General features: G+C 35.4%; 1 protein-coding gene across 2 annotated transcripts; it reads right to left on the bottom strand.

Moving 5' to 3' along the window:
* Positions 1 to 1,258: 1,258 nt before the first annotated feature.
* Positions 1,259 to 16,465, bottom strand: LOC115714028 (UDP-rhamnose/UDP-galactose transporter 4). Of its 2 annotated transcripts, none has more exons than XM_030642540.2 (6): positions 16,311 to 16,465; positions 15,303 to 15,531; positions 14,333 to 14,517; positions 13,992 to 14,192; positions 13,500 to 13,661; positions 1,259 to 1,880 (listed from the first exon to the last, which is right to left on the bottom strand). In XM_030642540.2, exons 2-6 carry the CDS (start codon positions 15,430 to 15,432, stop codon positions 1,551 to 1,553), a joined length of 1,008 nt encoding a protein of 335 aa, XP_030498400.2. In that variant the 5' UTR covers positions 15,433 to 15,531; positions 16,311 to 16,465; the 3' UTR covers positions 1,259 to 1,550. The 2 variants fall into 2 exon arrangements, with proteins under 2 accessions (XP_030498400.2, XP_060970085.1); XM_061114102.1 differs by having other exon boundaries at positions 16,251 to 16,316.
* Between the last annotated feature and the right edge of the window lie 1,911 nt (positions 16,466 to 18,376).

Genomic DNA, 18,376 nt, shown 5'->3' with positions numbered 1-18,376 from the left:
AAATAAAAAAATAAATGTCATCAAAGAATAATAATATACTATACAACAAAATATAAATATATTGTACAACAAAATTTATATACCAACAATCCACAATAACTCATAAAAAAATTAGAAAAGTTAACATAACTTTTAAATAAAAAAGAATTTAACAAAACTAATATAAATATATCATAATCTTTAAGTAATATCCTTCTAATTTTAAAAAAAAAATATATATATATGAAAGAAAAATTATTAATTTATATAGCAAAAGATAATATAAATAATAAATAATTTAAAAAGATCATTTTACTACAAATTTTAAAATAATAATAATAATAAATAATAATTTTCATTTGATTATAGCACCCTAAAGTTATAGACTATTCAAATTGAAAACTACTAAAGTAAATACAGCTTTTGTGATACCAACAATGCTAATAAGTGGTAGACACCAGTGTATCTGACAAAAATTTAGAGAAGCGAGAGAGATCATATTATTATTATCTTGCAATGTTGAAAATCATAGCTACTAGAAACACTCAGTGGTAATAGTGCAGTCAAATTATCATCCCTATTAAACTTTGACCAAATAACACAGAAGAGTAATGAGCAGCTTCTAAAACTTTAAAATTCTGAAAAATACTAACCATGGTGCCAGATAGCCACAACCAAACGCAGATATCAAGTACCATAAAAACTTCAGGGAAAACAAAATACCATAAATGCCCTATATTATTAACTGAAACTTCACTGTTTGCAAGAGCACCCTATTGTCTAACAAAAAATTGCAAACATGGGGCTTGTGACACTGTTTATTCATATAGAGTTTTGTATTAAGTAAGCAGATCTAACATATGATATAATGGGACCACAAGTAAGTCTGTTAATAAATTCCTGTACGGCTTTTCAATTATTCAGGTTACTCCTAAGGTAAGGTAAGTGCCTACCTAACACTGAAGTAAGGCATTCAATGAGCTTTTTTTATTCAAGTTCTGGTGATATGTATTATGTGCAGAGCGAACAAAATATAATAATGCATCCAAGAAACTAATAATACTTAACTCTATTTCACAGTATGTCTCATATGTACAGACAATGAATTTAGCTTCTGTCAAAAGAAATTCAGTAACCACAGAAATTTTAGCATGTATTCTGGTCCATGATGAACAATGTTCACCAGGGATAAAAAAAAAAAGAGTGAAAATAAAAAGGGAATCCCAAGCGCATTAGCAAAAATATTATACAAATGCAAGATAAATAATTGAGCATAGTGGGTAAAAATTGCCTAGGGGGAAATAAATTACTATGAAAAAATAAATGTAGAACAATGTGTTTGCCGAAATTTTAACCTGTTCAACAAAAACCTATGAAAACTTCCGGAAATATGAATCTGAGTTTGTAAAATTGAATTTATGACAAAATTTGATAATAATAATAAAAAAAAATTGTGATAAATTTAAGTGATCTGCCAAGTAATGTGAAGCAGCTCCCAAATTATTCAACTTTTCTTCTTCTTCTGCTTCTTCAATATATATTTTATTTTTCTTCTTTGTTCTTTGTGAATTCTATACCTTTTCATCTGTGTCAGAGGGTTCTAATAAGACATCATGTTTTGGGGATTTGGCTGTGGGGAGAGAATAGCTTCGGCGCTCTTTTCCTCCTGGCTTTGATGAGGCATTGCCATACCAAATCATTCCCAAGATTGCAATGAGCATACCCAAGACTACATGTAAATTGAGTCCCTCCTTGCCGAAGAAAATGAATCCTAAGATGAGGACCAGAATTGTCTTCATATGACCGAGAACTTGGAAAGATACTGCTGTAAATCTGCCGATACAGATGAATTGGCTAAGATTGGTCCCGACTGCAATGGTGCAGGATAGGATAATGAATAACTGCACATGACAAAGTGAAGTAGTCTGAATCAGTAATACTAATAGCAATTATAACAGAAAGAAAAAATGTTTAGGCATACAAGAATCAGTCTATGTCCTATCCTCTTCTTATCCATAGAACAGAAACAAATCATGACCCACCAACTTCTTCATAACTGAATAATTGACCATAGAAACATTTTCTCTACTCTAAGTTGATCATCTTTGAGTTTTTATCATGAGATATGATGTGTTCATTTAGTTTATCACTCACAAATATAAGGTGGCTTCCGTCATAATTATATTCAACAAGCTACATATAAGTGAACAAAAACAAGTGCAAAGATTTCCAAAGAGTGTCTTCCCCAAAAACAATCATTTCTCAATACACATTCAGCTAGTCAATTCGGGAAAAACATCTTACTTAGAAGAACTTTCCAAAAGAAAACCTGAACAAAACATAATGATTAACAATTATCATACACTTATCTAAAATAACTTGAGTGTATTCAAAACAAAGCAAAATAAGCCGATCTACAAGCCCTATGAAGCTACCTTCTCTAAACATTTATTAAGATATTTTACAACACTTTTAATGGCATCATTCAAGAAACAAAAAGGCTTTAATGTAGGATTGTGTGGTCAAATTCGTAACCTTCTGGAAATTTACTTGCATGAATACTTTCACACTTCGTAAGAGAGATTGATCTGTTTCTTGTACACATAATGCAGGCTGTTTTTCAGTATGTGGTTTCTGAAATGTTATCTTCAGTATGCATATGAAATGTAAATATTTTGTGGCACAAGTTAAAAAAAAAAAAGAAAAAAAATTGAAAAAAGACAAGAGGTCACTAGTCTTAGTCTGACTCCTACTCAAATTTATTAGGAAGTTCATTTGTGGTGGAGGAAAACCCGGGTAACATAGGAGTTTTAGAACCAAAGGAAAATTGAGAGCAAAAGAAGAAGAGGAAAAGAATGAAAACTCAGCTCAACAAAATCATTGGTTGATTGCTTGTATTTATAATGACTTGTCCACTGTACAAAATAATGACCTAGGCCTTTCTACACAATTACAAATTAATCATTATAGCAGGGAATATTCTAACAAGACTTTGTTACACAATGGGACCACTCTATTCGGTTATGACAGCTCACAGCTTCTAAAACCAGTGAGATATTTTCATTTCTTCACAGCCCATCTCAAACTTGAGGGTGTTTCAACTTTCAACAACTCCAAGTTTGTCCACCAAGAAATGAAATCTTTGTTGTGTTAAGCTTTTTGTTAAGCAGTCAGTTGTTTGATCACTTGAGGGAACATATCTAACTTCAAGTGTCTTGTTAATCACTTTGTCTCTTACAAAATGAACATCTAATTCAATGTACTTTGTGCGAGCATGATAAACAAGATTAGTTGCCAATCCACTAGCTCCCATATTGTCACACCATGTGATGGGAGTACATGGAAAAGGGACATCAAACTCTTTAGTAAAGCTTGTATCCATGCAATTTCAGCAGCTACTTGTGCAAGGGCCCTGTACTCCGATTTTGTACTGGATCGAGATAAAACTGCTTGTTTTTGGATGACCAGGATACAAGTGTATTTCCAAGGTAAACACAATATCCAGCAATACTATTTCTATCATTAGGACAACATGTCCAATCTGCATCCAAGTATCCTGTGATAGCAAGTCTATCCAAAGGTTTGATGTGAAGACCATGATAGGTTGTTCCCTTTAAGTATCGAAGCACTCTTTTTGCTGCACTCCAATGTGTTGTTGTAGGGGACTGCAGAAATTGACTTAATTTGTTGACAACAAAGTATAAATCTAGTCTAGTATATGTCAAGTGTTGCAGGCCACCTATGATGCTTCGATACTTTGGGGGGTTTGCTAGAAGTTTACCATCTGATTTTGATAGAGGTTTACCTACTGTCATAGGAGTGGTGCAGGGTTTGAGATGCATCATTCCTGCTTTAACAAGTAGCTCTTTAGCATATTTTCCTTGATTCAAATAAAGACCTCTTTCATCTCTGTGTACCTCAATTCCAAGGAAAAAGTGGAGTGATCCTAAATCCTTTAGAGCAAACATCTCATTCAACTTATCAATGAATTAATTGACTTCAGCAACATTGTTCCCTATTATAATTATGTCATCAACATAAATTAGAACCATAATAACAATCCCAGGTACTTTGTAGAAGAACAAGGAAGAATCTGCCTTTGAGTTTGTAAAGTTCCAGTTTAGTAAGGTTGCTCTTAGCCTCTTATACCAAGCCCTTGAAGCCTGCTTTAAACTGTAGAGAGACTTGGTTAGTATGCACACTACTTCAGGTTGATTTTGATTTTCAAAACCTTGAGGTTGTAGCATGTAAACATCTTCTTGTAAGGTGCCATTCAGGAATGCATTATTGATATCTAATTGTCTAATTTCCCAATTCTTTGAAACAATTGAGAGAATGATTCTCATAGTGGAAGCTTTTATAACTGGTTTTCATTTTCATTTTCATTCATAAAACTCAATTGGAAGAATGACCTAAACGTTTATGCCACCTATCCTTTAGGAAAGAAAATTGGAACTAGCAACATGCTTGTCCCTTGACAACGAAACAACACAAGTAAAATGTTTGACAGACTTAGAATTGAAATAGAACTTGAGTGGTTGGGAAGACCTTCTTGCTGATTTGTAAGCTGGTATAGGCTATCTCTAAGAGTCCCTTGGAGGAGCACCTTCTTTGTTTCCAGTTACTTCACAAAACAATTCGAGCAAAAAATTCAACAGACACATTACTATCATGTGTAAGTTTAGAGATACTAAGTTAATTCTTAGTTTTATTTGGCACATGCAGAACACTACTCAAAATTAGAGAGTTATTAACCAAAGGTATCAAACTTTTACCAACATCAGCAATTTCAAGTTTATTACCTTCTTTGTTCCCATGTATGATTCATCATACCAATTATAACAATAGGCTGCACTATGACCATATCTCCCACAAACTTGACAAGTGGATTTGGAGTTGCTTTGATTTCTTCCTCCTCGACCCCTGAATTTACCAGGTCCTCTACCACCTCTAGATTGACCAGGGCTACCACGATTTCCATGACCATAATGGCTTGGATTTGGAGATCTATTTCCTAAAAAACCAGAAGATCTAGTAGCAGCAATATTAGCAGATGGTGAGCTTGAGAGTGGTAGTTTGAAGGATCCAGACAGAGTTGTTAACCTGTCTAACTTACTGTCAATGCTCAGGAGTATATCCTGAAGCTCTTGACAAGATGTAGATGGTCTTGCTTCAACTTGAAGCACAATTGGCAAGTATTCGAGTCAAGACTAGAAAGAACATTAGACACCAATTGTTTTTCTGGGTAAGGGTCACCTGCAAACAGTGTCTCCAGAGCTTGTCATAATGCTCTGATACCAAGTTTGAGAACCAGAGGAAAAATAGAGAGCAAAAGAAAAGAAGAGAAAAAGAATGAAAACTCAGCTCAACAAAATCATTGGCTGATTGCTTGTATTTATAATGACTTGTCCACTATACAAAATAATGACCTAGACCTTTTTACACAATTACAAATTAATCATTACAGCAGGGAATATTCTAACAAGAATTTATAACACATTGGGACCACACTGTTCGGTTATGACAACTCACAGCTTCTACAACTAGTGAGATATTTTCATTTTTTCACAATAGGCACTTAGGGCACAAGTAAATGTATAAGGTGCTTCAGAATTATACTATTTTTGTGTTGCTCTTAGTTTAAATGGTTGAAGGAAAATTTCAATCTGGTAGAAAATTTGAAAAGTTGTGGCTCTTTTAAAAAAAATAAATAAAAAATCATCTCATATTGTGGTTCAGACTTGTGTTTTAAATTTCCTTCACGCTACAGTGTTATTTTGTTGTTAAGTTATACTTTCTAGGGAACACTACATGTTCTCCTTCATCACTTGAATGTTCCAAGAAATGTCACATAATATTATTCTTCATGAACTGATATGTATAATAGAATAGGGGCTAAAGAACACTAGCTAAAGTGAGAACAGGTAGTTACATATGTTTGTTTTCGAAATAGCATTTGCGGGTAAAGGACAAGCATCTCAATTTTCCATGGTTACTTTTTTCTCAGCCATGCAAGGATAGCTCAAGTAGTAGGTGTGCAAGGGCAAAAAGGTTACTATTAGGCAGCAAGAGTCAAACAAATGGAAATAAATCAAGTAGTGGGGAGTGTGCAAGAACTTCAAAAAGAGAGTATATATTTTGTCATTCAAAAGTAAGGGGTTCGGGTAAGTGTAATAGTCCTAGAAATATTGAGTATACATAAACAGTGCAAGAGTGATTGAAAGGGGTCATCTACTATATGAATTTGGAGTAGAGTTGTTGCTCTTGGAAGAGGGGTGGTCTTTCAAATACCAACAGGTTCCTGTAATGTTCTCTATTCCTCTGTGAGAATTTATTTGGGTCCTAACAGTGGTATCAGAGAATTCATCTTGGGCATGGAAAAATAAGTTTTTGAAGCTCGCAGCAGACAGTCAAATTAAAAAGGTGGAATCATTTAGACATGAAGCCAACAACTGATGAATTCTCAATATGAATCAAATCCCTATTATACTAGATATGATTAAGAGAGATTATTCATACAGAAACTTTCATCAATGGTGACAAGCAAAGCTTCTCACCGTAATGGAGATGTTGCAATAGTGACACTCACTGCATTAAACACTTACAACCAAGGGAATACACTCACTTTGTGATTAGGGTTCACCTAGAGAAAAATATGTGAGACAAGAGAAAATGCCTATCCTTGTGCATAACATTTCCAAAGAATGTGTCTCTGAGCTAACAAAAGTGGTGGTAGTGTTAGGAAACCACTAGAGCAAGATTTTTTAAATGGTGAAGGTGAGAATGATTCACAATCCATAATCATCTTTGACCACAAAAGAGCAATTCAAATGCTAGATGGGGAAGAAAACAGTGATGAGAAACAGTTTTCTTTACTAGAATCAGTGCAAGGGACACTACCACAGGACCTAAACTATTTTCTCTGTTTATGACCCACCAGAGAAGTCCTAAGGAAATGCTGGCACCGTAGAAGGCAGCGATTACAGTATTTCAACTGTTGCTTGGTTCGTCGCAAGGGTGGTGGGGATTTTGTCCAACAAAGTCAACTTCATTGTGCTAGCTGACATGAAGAGGAGATGTCATGATTCTTGGCCTCTAGACTTGTCATGTCATTGAAGGGCGATATAGACACCACCTATGACCAGAAAATATGTCCAGCTGCAATTTCTAAAGAACTCAGCCAAAAGAATTGGGTCTGAATTTCCTTTGTCCAAAAGAGTACTTGGTTTAGTCTATCAACTAAATTTACAAATTAAGTTCCCACCTACTAGCACGCACAAATTTGTTATAAATGGAGATGTTAGCCTCAAATGCGTTTGTGGCCATCACGATGAAAGTGTATTCATCTTGTTCAAAATAAGGTTGTGTCCGTCTGAAGCCATATTAAAGCTTGGTCTCTAACACTTGAGCTCAACATGCAGCAGCTGCCAAAAAATTGAATGTATTGTGGGTCTTTCTACAAATGGCAATTTCTTTTTCATCTTGAGAACAAGGTGAAATTTGGGTGGCTAGTAATGTTAGGCACCCAATAGTCAAATAAACTCACTCAACATACAGAAAGAGTATACTTGCGTTTTTGTAAAATTTTAGTAACTCCAACACACACGCCCAACTTTATTAATCCAAGAAATATTTATTTTTATTTCCTTATTATATTGTATCCAATTAATATTATTATAATTAACTATTATGTTTAATTTGATTTATTATTCAAATAGTAAGAAATAATTATCAATAAGCAAGCTTTGGTTAAATTATTGAGGAAACAAACTGGGTGTTATTTATTGTAGTTTTGATAATGCGTAAATTAGTTATTTGATTATCAAATCTAGTATTATAGTACTTTTTTTCTTTTCAATAATAATCTTGAATAGTTATATGAAATATTCCAAATGTTCCTTTGCATCATAACTTTTGTTCAAAATAAGTCATAATTCAATTAATTGAAAACTGTAGAAAATAGTGATTCGAATTGTGTGTTTATTTCATAGAATAGTACATATTTATATACAAAGCTAGGAGACTAGGAAATAGGAAACTACCAACAAAATAGGAAACTACTAAATACAAGTTACCCTAATTCTTTTACACCTAATATACAGCTAATACTCTAACACTCCCCCTCAAGCTGGAGCATAGATGTTAATCATGCCCAGCTTGTTACAAAGATAGTCTATCCGCACCCCATTCAAAGCTTTTGTAAAAATATCTCCTAGTTGTTCTCCGGTTTTCACATATCCCGTGGAGATCGACCTTCGTTGAATTTTCTCACGAACAAAATGACAATCGATCTCAATGTGCTTAGTTCGCTCGTGGAATACGGGATTCGAGGCAATATGAAGAGCGCCTTGATTATCACACCATAATTTTCCGGAATAGAAGTCTTAAACCCGAATTCGGTCAAAAGGCGATAAATCCATATTACCTCACACACGACCGGGCCATAGCTCTATATTCGATTCAAGACTGGATCTAGATACAACATTTTGTTTCTTACTCTTCCAAGAGACCGCATTGCCCCCAACAAATACACAATATCCTCGAAGTGGATCGTCTATCTACCTTGGAGCTCGCCAACTGCATCGAAAAACACTCAACTCGGGTATGTCCATGATCCTTGTAAACTATACCTCGTCCCTGTGCTCCTTTTAAGTAACATAAAATTTGTTCTAATGCCGCCCAATGATGAATTGTTGGGAAGACATGAACCGACCGATAACACTAACTGAAATGCAATATCCTGGACGAGTCACAAGCAAATAATTCAACTTTCCAACTAACTCCGCGATATTTCTCAGGATCTTCAAATGGTTTCCCATCACGTGTAAGATGCACAAACCGGATTCATTGGAGCATTGCAAGGTTTTGATCCCAATTTCCCGTTCCCGCTTAGAATCAAGTACATACTTCCATTTAAAAATACCTTGTTTACTCCGAGTAACTTCAATCCCCAAGAAATACTTCGAGTTCCCTAAATCTTTCGTGTTAAACTCGGGTGTGAATAAAAGACTTAAGGGATGAGATGCCTTCGCATCATTTCCAAGTAATAACGATGTCATCAACATACACAACTAACAAAATAACCAGCAGTTGATCTTTTATAAAACACAAAATGATCTAACTTACTTTTCCACAAACCAAACTTCTCAACAGCCTGACTAAATTTACCAAACCAAGCACGAGGGCTTTGTTTCAATCCATATAAAGATTTACGAAGATGACAAACTCGCCCTAACTCCCCCTGAGCAACAAACCCAAGAGGTTTCTCCATATATACTTCTTCCCCAAGATCTCCATGAAGAAAAGCATTTTTAATATCAAGTTGATGCAAAGGCCAATGATGAGTAGCTGCCAGGGAAATGAACAGTCGAACAGATTTTAGTTTAGCAACAGGGGAAAAAGTATCACAATAGTCCACTCCATAGGTTTGAGCATAACCCTTGGCAACAAGACGGGCCTTTAAGCGAGCAACTGTGCCGTCTGGATTGAATTTAACCGTAAACACCCATTTGCACCCGATGGCCCGTTTTTCGGAAGGTAAATCAACCAAGACCCAAGTACCATTCGCAACCAAAGCATTCATCTCTTCTATCATGCGCAAAGAAGCCAACCGGGATGAGACATCGCTTCGAATGTTTCTTTAGGAATAGTGATAGAATCAAGAGAAGCAATAAAAGAACAAGTTAAGAAGAGGAGAGATGATTATAAGACACAAAAGAAGTAATAGGAAAAGTACATTGACGTTTACCTTTACGTAGTGCAATGGGAAGATCATCCGAGATGTCCAGATACGATGACGAAGATGCAGTGCGGTGACATGAAACAGAGGTGGAGGAGGGGGGCGCCCGGTGTACACTATAGGAGGCCGAGGGGAGTTGGTGGAGGTGGTAGAGGTGGTGGAGGTGGTGGAGGTGTAGACATTGTGGGGGTGACGACCGAGGCGGTGTGAAGGAACAAGAGACCCGCCGTAGGAACATGGAGCGGCGCATAGGATGCATTTAACAAACCAACAAATCATCATCCTCCCCCGACTAGTAGAAGTAGTGGAAGATGAAAAATAAGGTGTATTTTCTACAAAAGTAACATCAATAGAAACAAGATATTTGTCGAGATCGGGACAAGAACACCTATACCCTTTACGAAGACGAGAATAACCAAGAAAGACACACTTTAGTGCCTTAGGGTCTAATTTGGTGACGATGGACTGACATCGCGAGCAAAACAAACACTACCAAAGACTCGCGGAGCAACCGGAAATAATGACTTATTAGGAAAAAGAATTTTAAATGGAATTTCACCATTAAGAATGTACGAGAGGGCATGCGATTAATAAGAAAGCATGCCGTGGAAACCGCATCGCCCAAAAGGTTTAAAGGGACTTTCATTTGAAACAAGAGAGCACGTGCAGTTTCAAGAAGATGTACGTTTTTACGTTCTCGCAACACCATTCCGAGGTGCCGTATCAACACAAGAAGTTTCATGAAGCATGCCATTAGAGGTCATATAAGATTGAAATTGAGCGTACATGTACTCTTTGGCATTATCACTTCTCAAAGTACGAATAGATACATTAAATTGAGTTTGAATCTCAAAGACAAAAAGCACGTAATATAGAAAACAACTCGAACGATTTTTCATTAAATATAACCAAGTTAAACGAGAATAATCATCCACAAAAGTAACAAAATACCTCGAATCCAGGTTGAGACAAAATAGGAGAAGGACCCCAAACATCGAATGAACTAACTCAAAAGGAACACTAAGCACGTTTATTGACACGTGGACTCAAACTAACACGATGATGTTTGGCAACCGACATGACTCACATTCTAACGAAGATAAACTACTATATTGGGGACACGGTTCTTCGAGCAAAGGAAGGGATGGATGACCTAAACGACAATGAGCCTCAAAAGCGAAGCAACACTCGAACAAGCAATAGAGGTTGGCTGGAAGTGGGTCAAGAACATACAAGCCACTGCATTCATGTCCTTTACCAATAATCTTCTTCGTCATAAGATCCCGAAACAAACAATGATCGGGAAAGAATGAGATGCAACAATTTAGATTACGAGTGAGTTGACTAACGTAAAGCAAATTAAAGGACAAATCGGGTAAATGTAAGATCGATGATAAAGATAGCATGTGTGTAGAATAATAGTGCCGCATCCAAGAACGTACGCCGTTGACCCATCGCCTAAGGTGACAACGAAGTGGGGACCGTGAGACTCGAAAGTGGAAAAGAGACGGAATTACCCGTCATATGATCCGTGGCACCGAATCAATGACCCATTTTGAGGATTTGGAAAGAAGGCATGCATTGTAGTTACCCGAATCAAGAATCGCAAAGTGATGTAAGAAGATGAAGACTTAAGTGTTTCCCCGATACCTTCGAGAATTTGGCAAATTCATCGGCAGTAAATAAGGACCGATTTGTCGGATGCATCACTAAGTGCTTGCAATATTGGCGAGTGTTGTTGTCGATTCTTAAATTGTAACTTCCTACACTCAAACTTGGTGTGGCTCGGTTTCTTACAATAATTGCACATGATGCTCCCTGAATTTGGTGTGCGTTATCGTGTCCCTTGTGAATTACCTCCTTTAAATCCACTTGGAGTAGAGTTTTCTTTACGGTGCGTAATTATTACGACTCACCAAGGCGCTATTAAGAGGAGTTGAAGAGGTAGTCTCGTGCGAAGAACACGAGTAAACACATCTTGTAAAGAGGAGACATCGTAACCGAGAGAGAACTTGTGACTTTGCAGAGTCAAATTCAGATGAGAGTCCTGCAAGAAAACTCATAATAGCCATCTGTTCTCGTTGGCGCTGTTGAACTTTTACATCAGGACTAAAGGGTAATAGCACATTAAGTTCTTCATATGTTTTCTTGAAAGCCATAAAATAATTCATAAGAGACTTATCTTGTTTTTCCGCGCGATAAAAAGCTTTGCAAACATCATATATGCGAGAGATGTTGTCTTTGCCAGAATACAAAAACTCCAAGTAACTCATTAGTTCTTTAACCAATTCACAATGATTAATCAAACTAATTACCTCATTATCGATAGAATTTCGAATTTGAAGGAACAAGCGAGCATCCTCACGGAGCCATATTTTCCTTGAATCGTTTGTTTCTTCAGGAGGATCGTCAGTCAAGTGATCATAGGTGTAGGAATAATAGTGCCAGATCCAAGAACAGACGCTGTTGACCCATCAGCTAAGGTGACAACAGAAGTGGGACTGTGAGACTGAAAAGTGGAAAAGAGACGGGAATTACCTGTCATATGATCTGTGGCACCAGAATCAATGACCCATTTCGAGGATTTGGAAAGAAGGCATGCATTGCAGTTACTCGAATCGGCAATCGCATGTGATGTAAGAAGATGAAGACTTAAGTGTTTCACGATACCTCGAGAATTTGGCAAATTCATCGGCGTAAATAAGGACCGATTTGTCGAGGATGCATCTTGGTTGCTTGCAATATTGGCAGAGTGTTGTTGTCGATTCTTAAATTGTAACTTCCTACACTCAAACTTGGTGTGGCCTGGTTTCTTACAATAATTGCACATGATGCTCCCAGAATTTGGCAGATCTACGAACCACATACAGTCGAATACTCCTCAAATACAGTCGAATCGTTTGTCATCTTTGTCAATACTCCTCAAATACAGTCGAATCGTCTTACTCCATTCCAAATAATTCGAACCAATCAACTTATGGTCCGTGATTTTAGACATCACGGGAACCACATCAGAAACAACGATTGATTTCGAATCTGATTTTATCTCTGCCATTATCTCAAAAGCAAACACAAAGGACAGAGAACAAAAGAACACCAAAGAATGAACACCCAAACACGAAGAAGACAAACAAATACCGAATTACAACCTAGAACAGATGCGAGTGGGCTTAGAAGAACCCAGTGAAGAATCGGCAACAGAACGCCGTCGAAGGCGCCGTCACACGCGCCTCCACGCGCCGGCGCGTGAGCCCCACGCGCGTAAGCCGGGCGCGCGCGTGAGCCCCACGCGCGAGGAATCGACCGGGACTTCGTGGTTCGTAGATCGGAGAGGTCGCGGCCTCCTCTTATGTGGGCGGTGAGAAAAAAATCTTCACTCCAAATAGGATTTTCGAAAAAAAAAAACCCTAAACTCAAACCCTAATTTTTTTTTTTTTTTTTTTTTTTTCAGAACCCTAATTTCGAATTTCGAATTTTGAATCACAATGCTCTGATACCATGTAGAAAATAGTGATTCGAATTGTGTGTTTATTTCATAGAATAGTACATATTTATATACAAAGCTAGGAGACTAGGAAATAGGAAACTACCAACAAAATAGGAAACTACTAAATACAAGTTACCCTAATTCTTTTACACCTAATATACAGCTAATACTCTAACAAAAACCAAAGTATCTGATCTGCCACATAATTCATGAGCAAAGCAAATTCAGGTTTTAATAATAAAAAGCTAAACCAATAAGTTAACAGGACATTAATCAGAAAAATGTAAAGCTTACCACAGATGTTGTGCCAAAATTGTAAGCATCAACTCTTTTACTTGTTAACCAGTAGTCCAGGAAAGGCCCTACAACCAACAATGATGCAGCTTGTGCTGGAGCAGTGTGCCCCAACAAGTTGAATGAACCAAGAGAATACTTACGTTGAAGAAAATGTACATACTGCAAAAGAATAAAGATCAAAAAGAAAATAGGTAAGCTCAAGTGAAGATAGCATAAGAAATAATATAACAATCCAGTTTCCTTGATAAACATGTCTAATTTAGCTGTAATGTGAGGTAAAATACCCAAATACCATTTTAATATGTTGGTCAGGATCATCTCAGCTTATATAATACTCAGTATTTTTTATTTTGCATATGTACCAACATGAGAACAAGTTAAAATTAGACCAATCTCAAATCTCAGAAATACCATGATCCACACATTCCATAGTGGTAAAATCTTTAAAATAAAAAAGGGTAAGACAACATTTGTTAAGAAAGTACTTACATACTGCTGCAGCGAAGTGCTCCAAACTGCTACTAAAGCAGCAATGAAACCCTTTGCATTGACACTCACATCAGTAACAGTACAAACTGCAACACCAAGGAGAACTAACAAAATACTAAGTTTTGTATCCCTTGAGTATCGCACATGATCCAAGACAACTTCTAGAAAACAAGATACTGGAATCATACTTAGCTTTGCGATCTGAAATAAAATTTAGAAGGAAAATTATGTAAATTGTAATTTATTTTATTTTATTTTATTTTTGAAGCAATGTATGTAAATTGTAATTTATTGACTGACACACACAGACAAATTCAATTCCAAGTTACACAAGAACTCACCTGATAGAATCCCACAGAGTTCCACATCAAACTTACATTCATCCCAACAATAGAGAAATTTGCAAATAAAACAAACTTCATAAGTTCAGAAAACGGAAGATGAGAAGGTTGTATATATCCCAGCCACCTTAGGAAAGATGTCAACAAGGTTGTTGTGGCAAAATGCAGACCAGTTAATGTTGTAGCTGCAATTATGACACACAATATTAAACTTGTCGCAAATTTTTTTTCTCGTTAGCTAAAGACTACTACAACACAAAACATAATTCAAAATCATTGTTGAATCAAAAAATTAGATAAATGCAAAAACTCCCCGCATCTAGTCTTACCATCTAGGAAATAACTTTGCACAATAAACTTAATGTATCGCACCTCACTTTGGTTACTAATTCTTAAACCATTTAAACTACTAGTTCCTAATATTTTTCCTTGCCAAATATATCTTCCCTTTGAATTAAAATTCTGTTTTGTTCACCCAAAGCTTCCCCCTTGGAGTGTAGTCCAAATATTAACTATTTCCCTGAAGAGTAAAGATAGGGGGAAAAGAATATCTTTTAACATGATTTGACATTCGAACGAAAATATCAATTGATGAGACCGTGTATGATACAAATTAAAAAATGATGGGGTTTCCCCGTATATCTTAAAACGCAATAAATTCTGTGTAATATAATACAAGTCATTTTAGAACGAAAAAAGTTACTTTTTGTTTGAGCTTTCTATTGATTTGATTTTGTACTCCTTTTACTAGACACAATCCTTCTTTTAAAACAATTCACATCTTTGATTGTACAATTTTCACCTATAATCTTGCTTATATTATAAGAAGGAGCACAATTCCTCCCTCCTTGCATCAGTTTCACATGATTTCTAATGAATATAACTCAGGTAAGAAAGTAATTATGGGAACCAAGTGAAAAATGTAATTGTTTAGACAGGCAAGACAATCAGGAAGCCATAAGGAGCATACCAAAGCTGAAACCATATGTAGCCATAAGAGCTTTATTGACTAAGATTATTCCTACGGATGTCACCACATTGAACATCCATGATGCTGCATCAAGGGTTGCCTTCCTCTCAGCTTTGACTGTCGAAGACATTTTCACGGATGGCTTCTGATGTGCAATGTATCAGTGTCACCAAATTCTTTATTGCTCAGTCTTCATAAACCTAATACTACGCTTCAATACAAATTTCACCTGTGGAGTTAAAAGATGTTATAATTAACTCAAAATGAAAATAAAATTTTGTTTTTAGAAAGATTTAACAAAAGTTAAGGCAGATCAAGGCCGTTACAACTGACAATATACATTCATTGTCAAGTAGTTGCCAACAAAACTTTAAAAAATTCTCAGAAATTGAGGCACCCAATGGTGAGTAACAGCTGAACTAGCCACGGGTACACCAGTTTTCGACACCAATACGCACGCCTATATAATATATAAATATATACATATTTAAAAATTTGAATAAAGAAATTTTACAAGTATGTTTCCATAAATGTAACGAAGATCGTACAATTTACTCACACTGTTCCGCAACATTCCCCACATAAATTCCAATAAACTCAACTATATTTAAAATAAATTAACAAACAAAAAAGCAACTGAATCAAATTCTCGATTTGAATTCTTCACTGATTTCTCATCAGATTACAAAAGATTCTACCAAAAACAGAAAGACAAGAAGAAAAAGATCACAGCTCAGAAAAGAAAAAAAAAACATAGAATTGAATCTGAATTTACATATTCCTAAATAGATCCATCAAATCTAACAACATTCCAAAGGATAACGAAATGACTGGCCAATTTCGAAAATCAACCAGAGATCCAATTCTTCCTAATCCAAATAATTTAAAAAAAAAAAAATCACGAGATTTCCACATTCCAATTTCGCGCAAAAAAGAGATGATTCTCACATCAGAAAATCAAATGAATGAAAATTGAAAGAGAGAATTGCTGAAGATTGAGAGAGAAACCTGAAAGCTCAGAGAAGAAGGTTGAGGTTTCGTTAGCGGTTATGGGACTGCAATGCCGCGTCGAAGCAATTAAAAGAGAGAAAAAAATGTGAGAGAGAGACGTAGACTGCTAATTTGATGAAACTCAACGTATCTTTAATTTTATTTTTGGTAATTTAAAAAAAATAAGTTTCTTTTTTTTTTATGTTTTTGACAAAAATAAATTTGTTTTATTTATTTATTATTTTTTTAAAATCAAAAATAAATTTGTTTTAGGAAATTAGAAGTGTGGGTATTGCAAATAAGGATTTTTTTTTTAATCAAAATAAATTTGTTTTATGAAATTATAAGTGTGCCTATATTGCAAATAAGGATTTTTTTTTAAATCAAAATAAATTTGTTTTATGAAATTATGTGTGCCTATATTGCAAATAAGGATTTTTTTTTTTTTTGGGTTTATTTGCATTAAGGATTTTTTTTTTTCCTTTTGAATTCAACAAATAAAGAATTTTTTTTTAGCTTTACAGTATTGGGGAAAGGATGTTTTTGGTAATTTTTTTTTTAGTATTAAGCAATGTAATCGTGATCTTAAATAATTCAAAAGGCGAAGAGATGAAGATGGGAAGAAATTATTTTTTAAAGCTAAAAGGGAGTTTTTTGTCGTTCTTAACCAAAGAGAAATTTTTTAGAGGCAAAGATCAAAACAATTGTGGTTACAAACGGGAGATCAAAACAATAAGTTTTTTCATTCTAAAGCCTCTACTAAAAGGCGCAATAATCAGATTTATAGCTTGAAAGACCCTGAGGGGAACTCGAGATAGTGGGATAATGGAATAGGTGATATTACGTTAGATTATTTTAGAAAGATTTTTAATGTTGAACCAGTAGGATGGGATGAAGTTCTGGATTGTGTTACTCCTGTTATTCGAGATGAGCATAATGTGGATTTGCTTCGGCCTGTTCTTGATTAAGAAGTTAAAGACGATGTGTTTCAAATGCATCCTGACAAGTCTCTTGGGCCAGACAGTATGAATCCAAAAAATTTCCAAAAGTATTGGTCTATTGTTGGTACTGATGTGATAAATACTGTTAAAAAAAATTTCATGACTGAGGAGATGCTTGTGGGGATGAATCATACCAATATAGTGTTGATTCTAAAACAAAAAAAGAAGCCTGACCAAATGAGTGAATTGAGACCTATCTCTTTTTGGAATGTTATTGCTAATGTCATTACTAAAGTTCTTACTAATAGAATGAAAGGATTGTTATCAGAGATTATTTTAATTAATCAAAGTCTTTCATACCTGGGCGTTTTATTACACATAATATTATGGTCTCTTTTGAAATATTGCATTATCTAAAGAGGAAACAAGTAGGCAAGGATGGTTATATGGCATTGAAATTAGATATAAGCAAAGCTTATGATAGGGTGGATTGGCACTTTTTGTGTGCTATGCTTACTCGGTTGGATTTTGCAGATAAATGGGTTCGACTTATTTATGGCTGCTTATCTATGGTGCAATATAAGATTGTGAGTAGTGGTCGTACTTTACAACCGATTGTGCCAAGTAAAGGACTTAGACAAGAGGATCCTATTTTTCCTTATCTATTTTTTGTGTGTGCTGAAGGCTTCTTGGCCCTTATTCGAAGATCTCAGGATAAGAAATGGATTCATGGATGTAAAGTGGCAGATGGAGCTCCTACTGTGTCTCATATGCTATTTGCAGATAATAGTTTCCTTTATTGTAAGGCTACAGATGGTGAGGATACAAATATTCTTAAGCTTCTGGATATGTTTGCTACTGCTTCGGGGCAGCAAGTTAATTTTGATAAGTCATCAGTATTCTTCAGTACTATACTTCAAGAGCGATGAGACAGACCACTTGTGCTAAGATGGGTATGTTGGGTTTTGTGCCCTAAATAAAACTCATTTCAATATAATCAGATTTACTAATTAATAAAAGATTCGAAATCGCTTTTATGTTGCATGGTTCACATGATTTATTTCATGATTATGTTTAATGTATAAATTATATTAAGTCCATAGCATATGTAAATATGTACATATGTATATTTATTCATGATTA

This window comes from Cannabis sativa, chromosome 4, assembly GCF_029168945.1.
Source record: "Cannabis sativa cultivar Pink pepper isolate KNU-18-1 chromosome 4, ASM2916894v1, whole genome shotgun sequence".
Taxonomy (NCBI): domain Eukaryota; kingdom Viridiplantae; phylum Streptophyta; class Magnoliopsida; order Rosales; family Cannabaceae; genus Cannabis; species Cannabis sativa.
The sequence above is the reverse complement of the archived record's forward strand: the minus strand, read 5'-3'. Positions and strand labels throughout refer to the sequence as shown.

What these genes read in the sequence shown, in the direction of transcription:
- LOC115714028 (XM_030642540.2), bottom strand. Translation starts at nt 15,432, where the DNA reads ATGTCTTCGACAGTCAAAGCTGAGAGGAAGGCAACCCTTGATGCAGCA. An exon ending in ACTCTGTGGGATTCTATCAG is followed by an intron (nt 14,193 to 14,332) that starts GTGAGTTCTTGT and finishes ATTTTATTTCAG; the next exon opens with ATCGCAAAGCTAAGTATGAT. An exon ending in GCACTTCGCTGCAGCAGTAT is followed by an intron (nt 13,662 to 13,991) that starts GTAAGTACTTTC and finishes ATTCTTTTGCAG; the next exon opens with TATGTACATTTTCTTCAACG.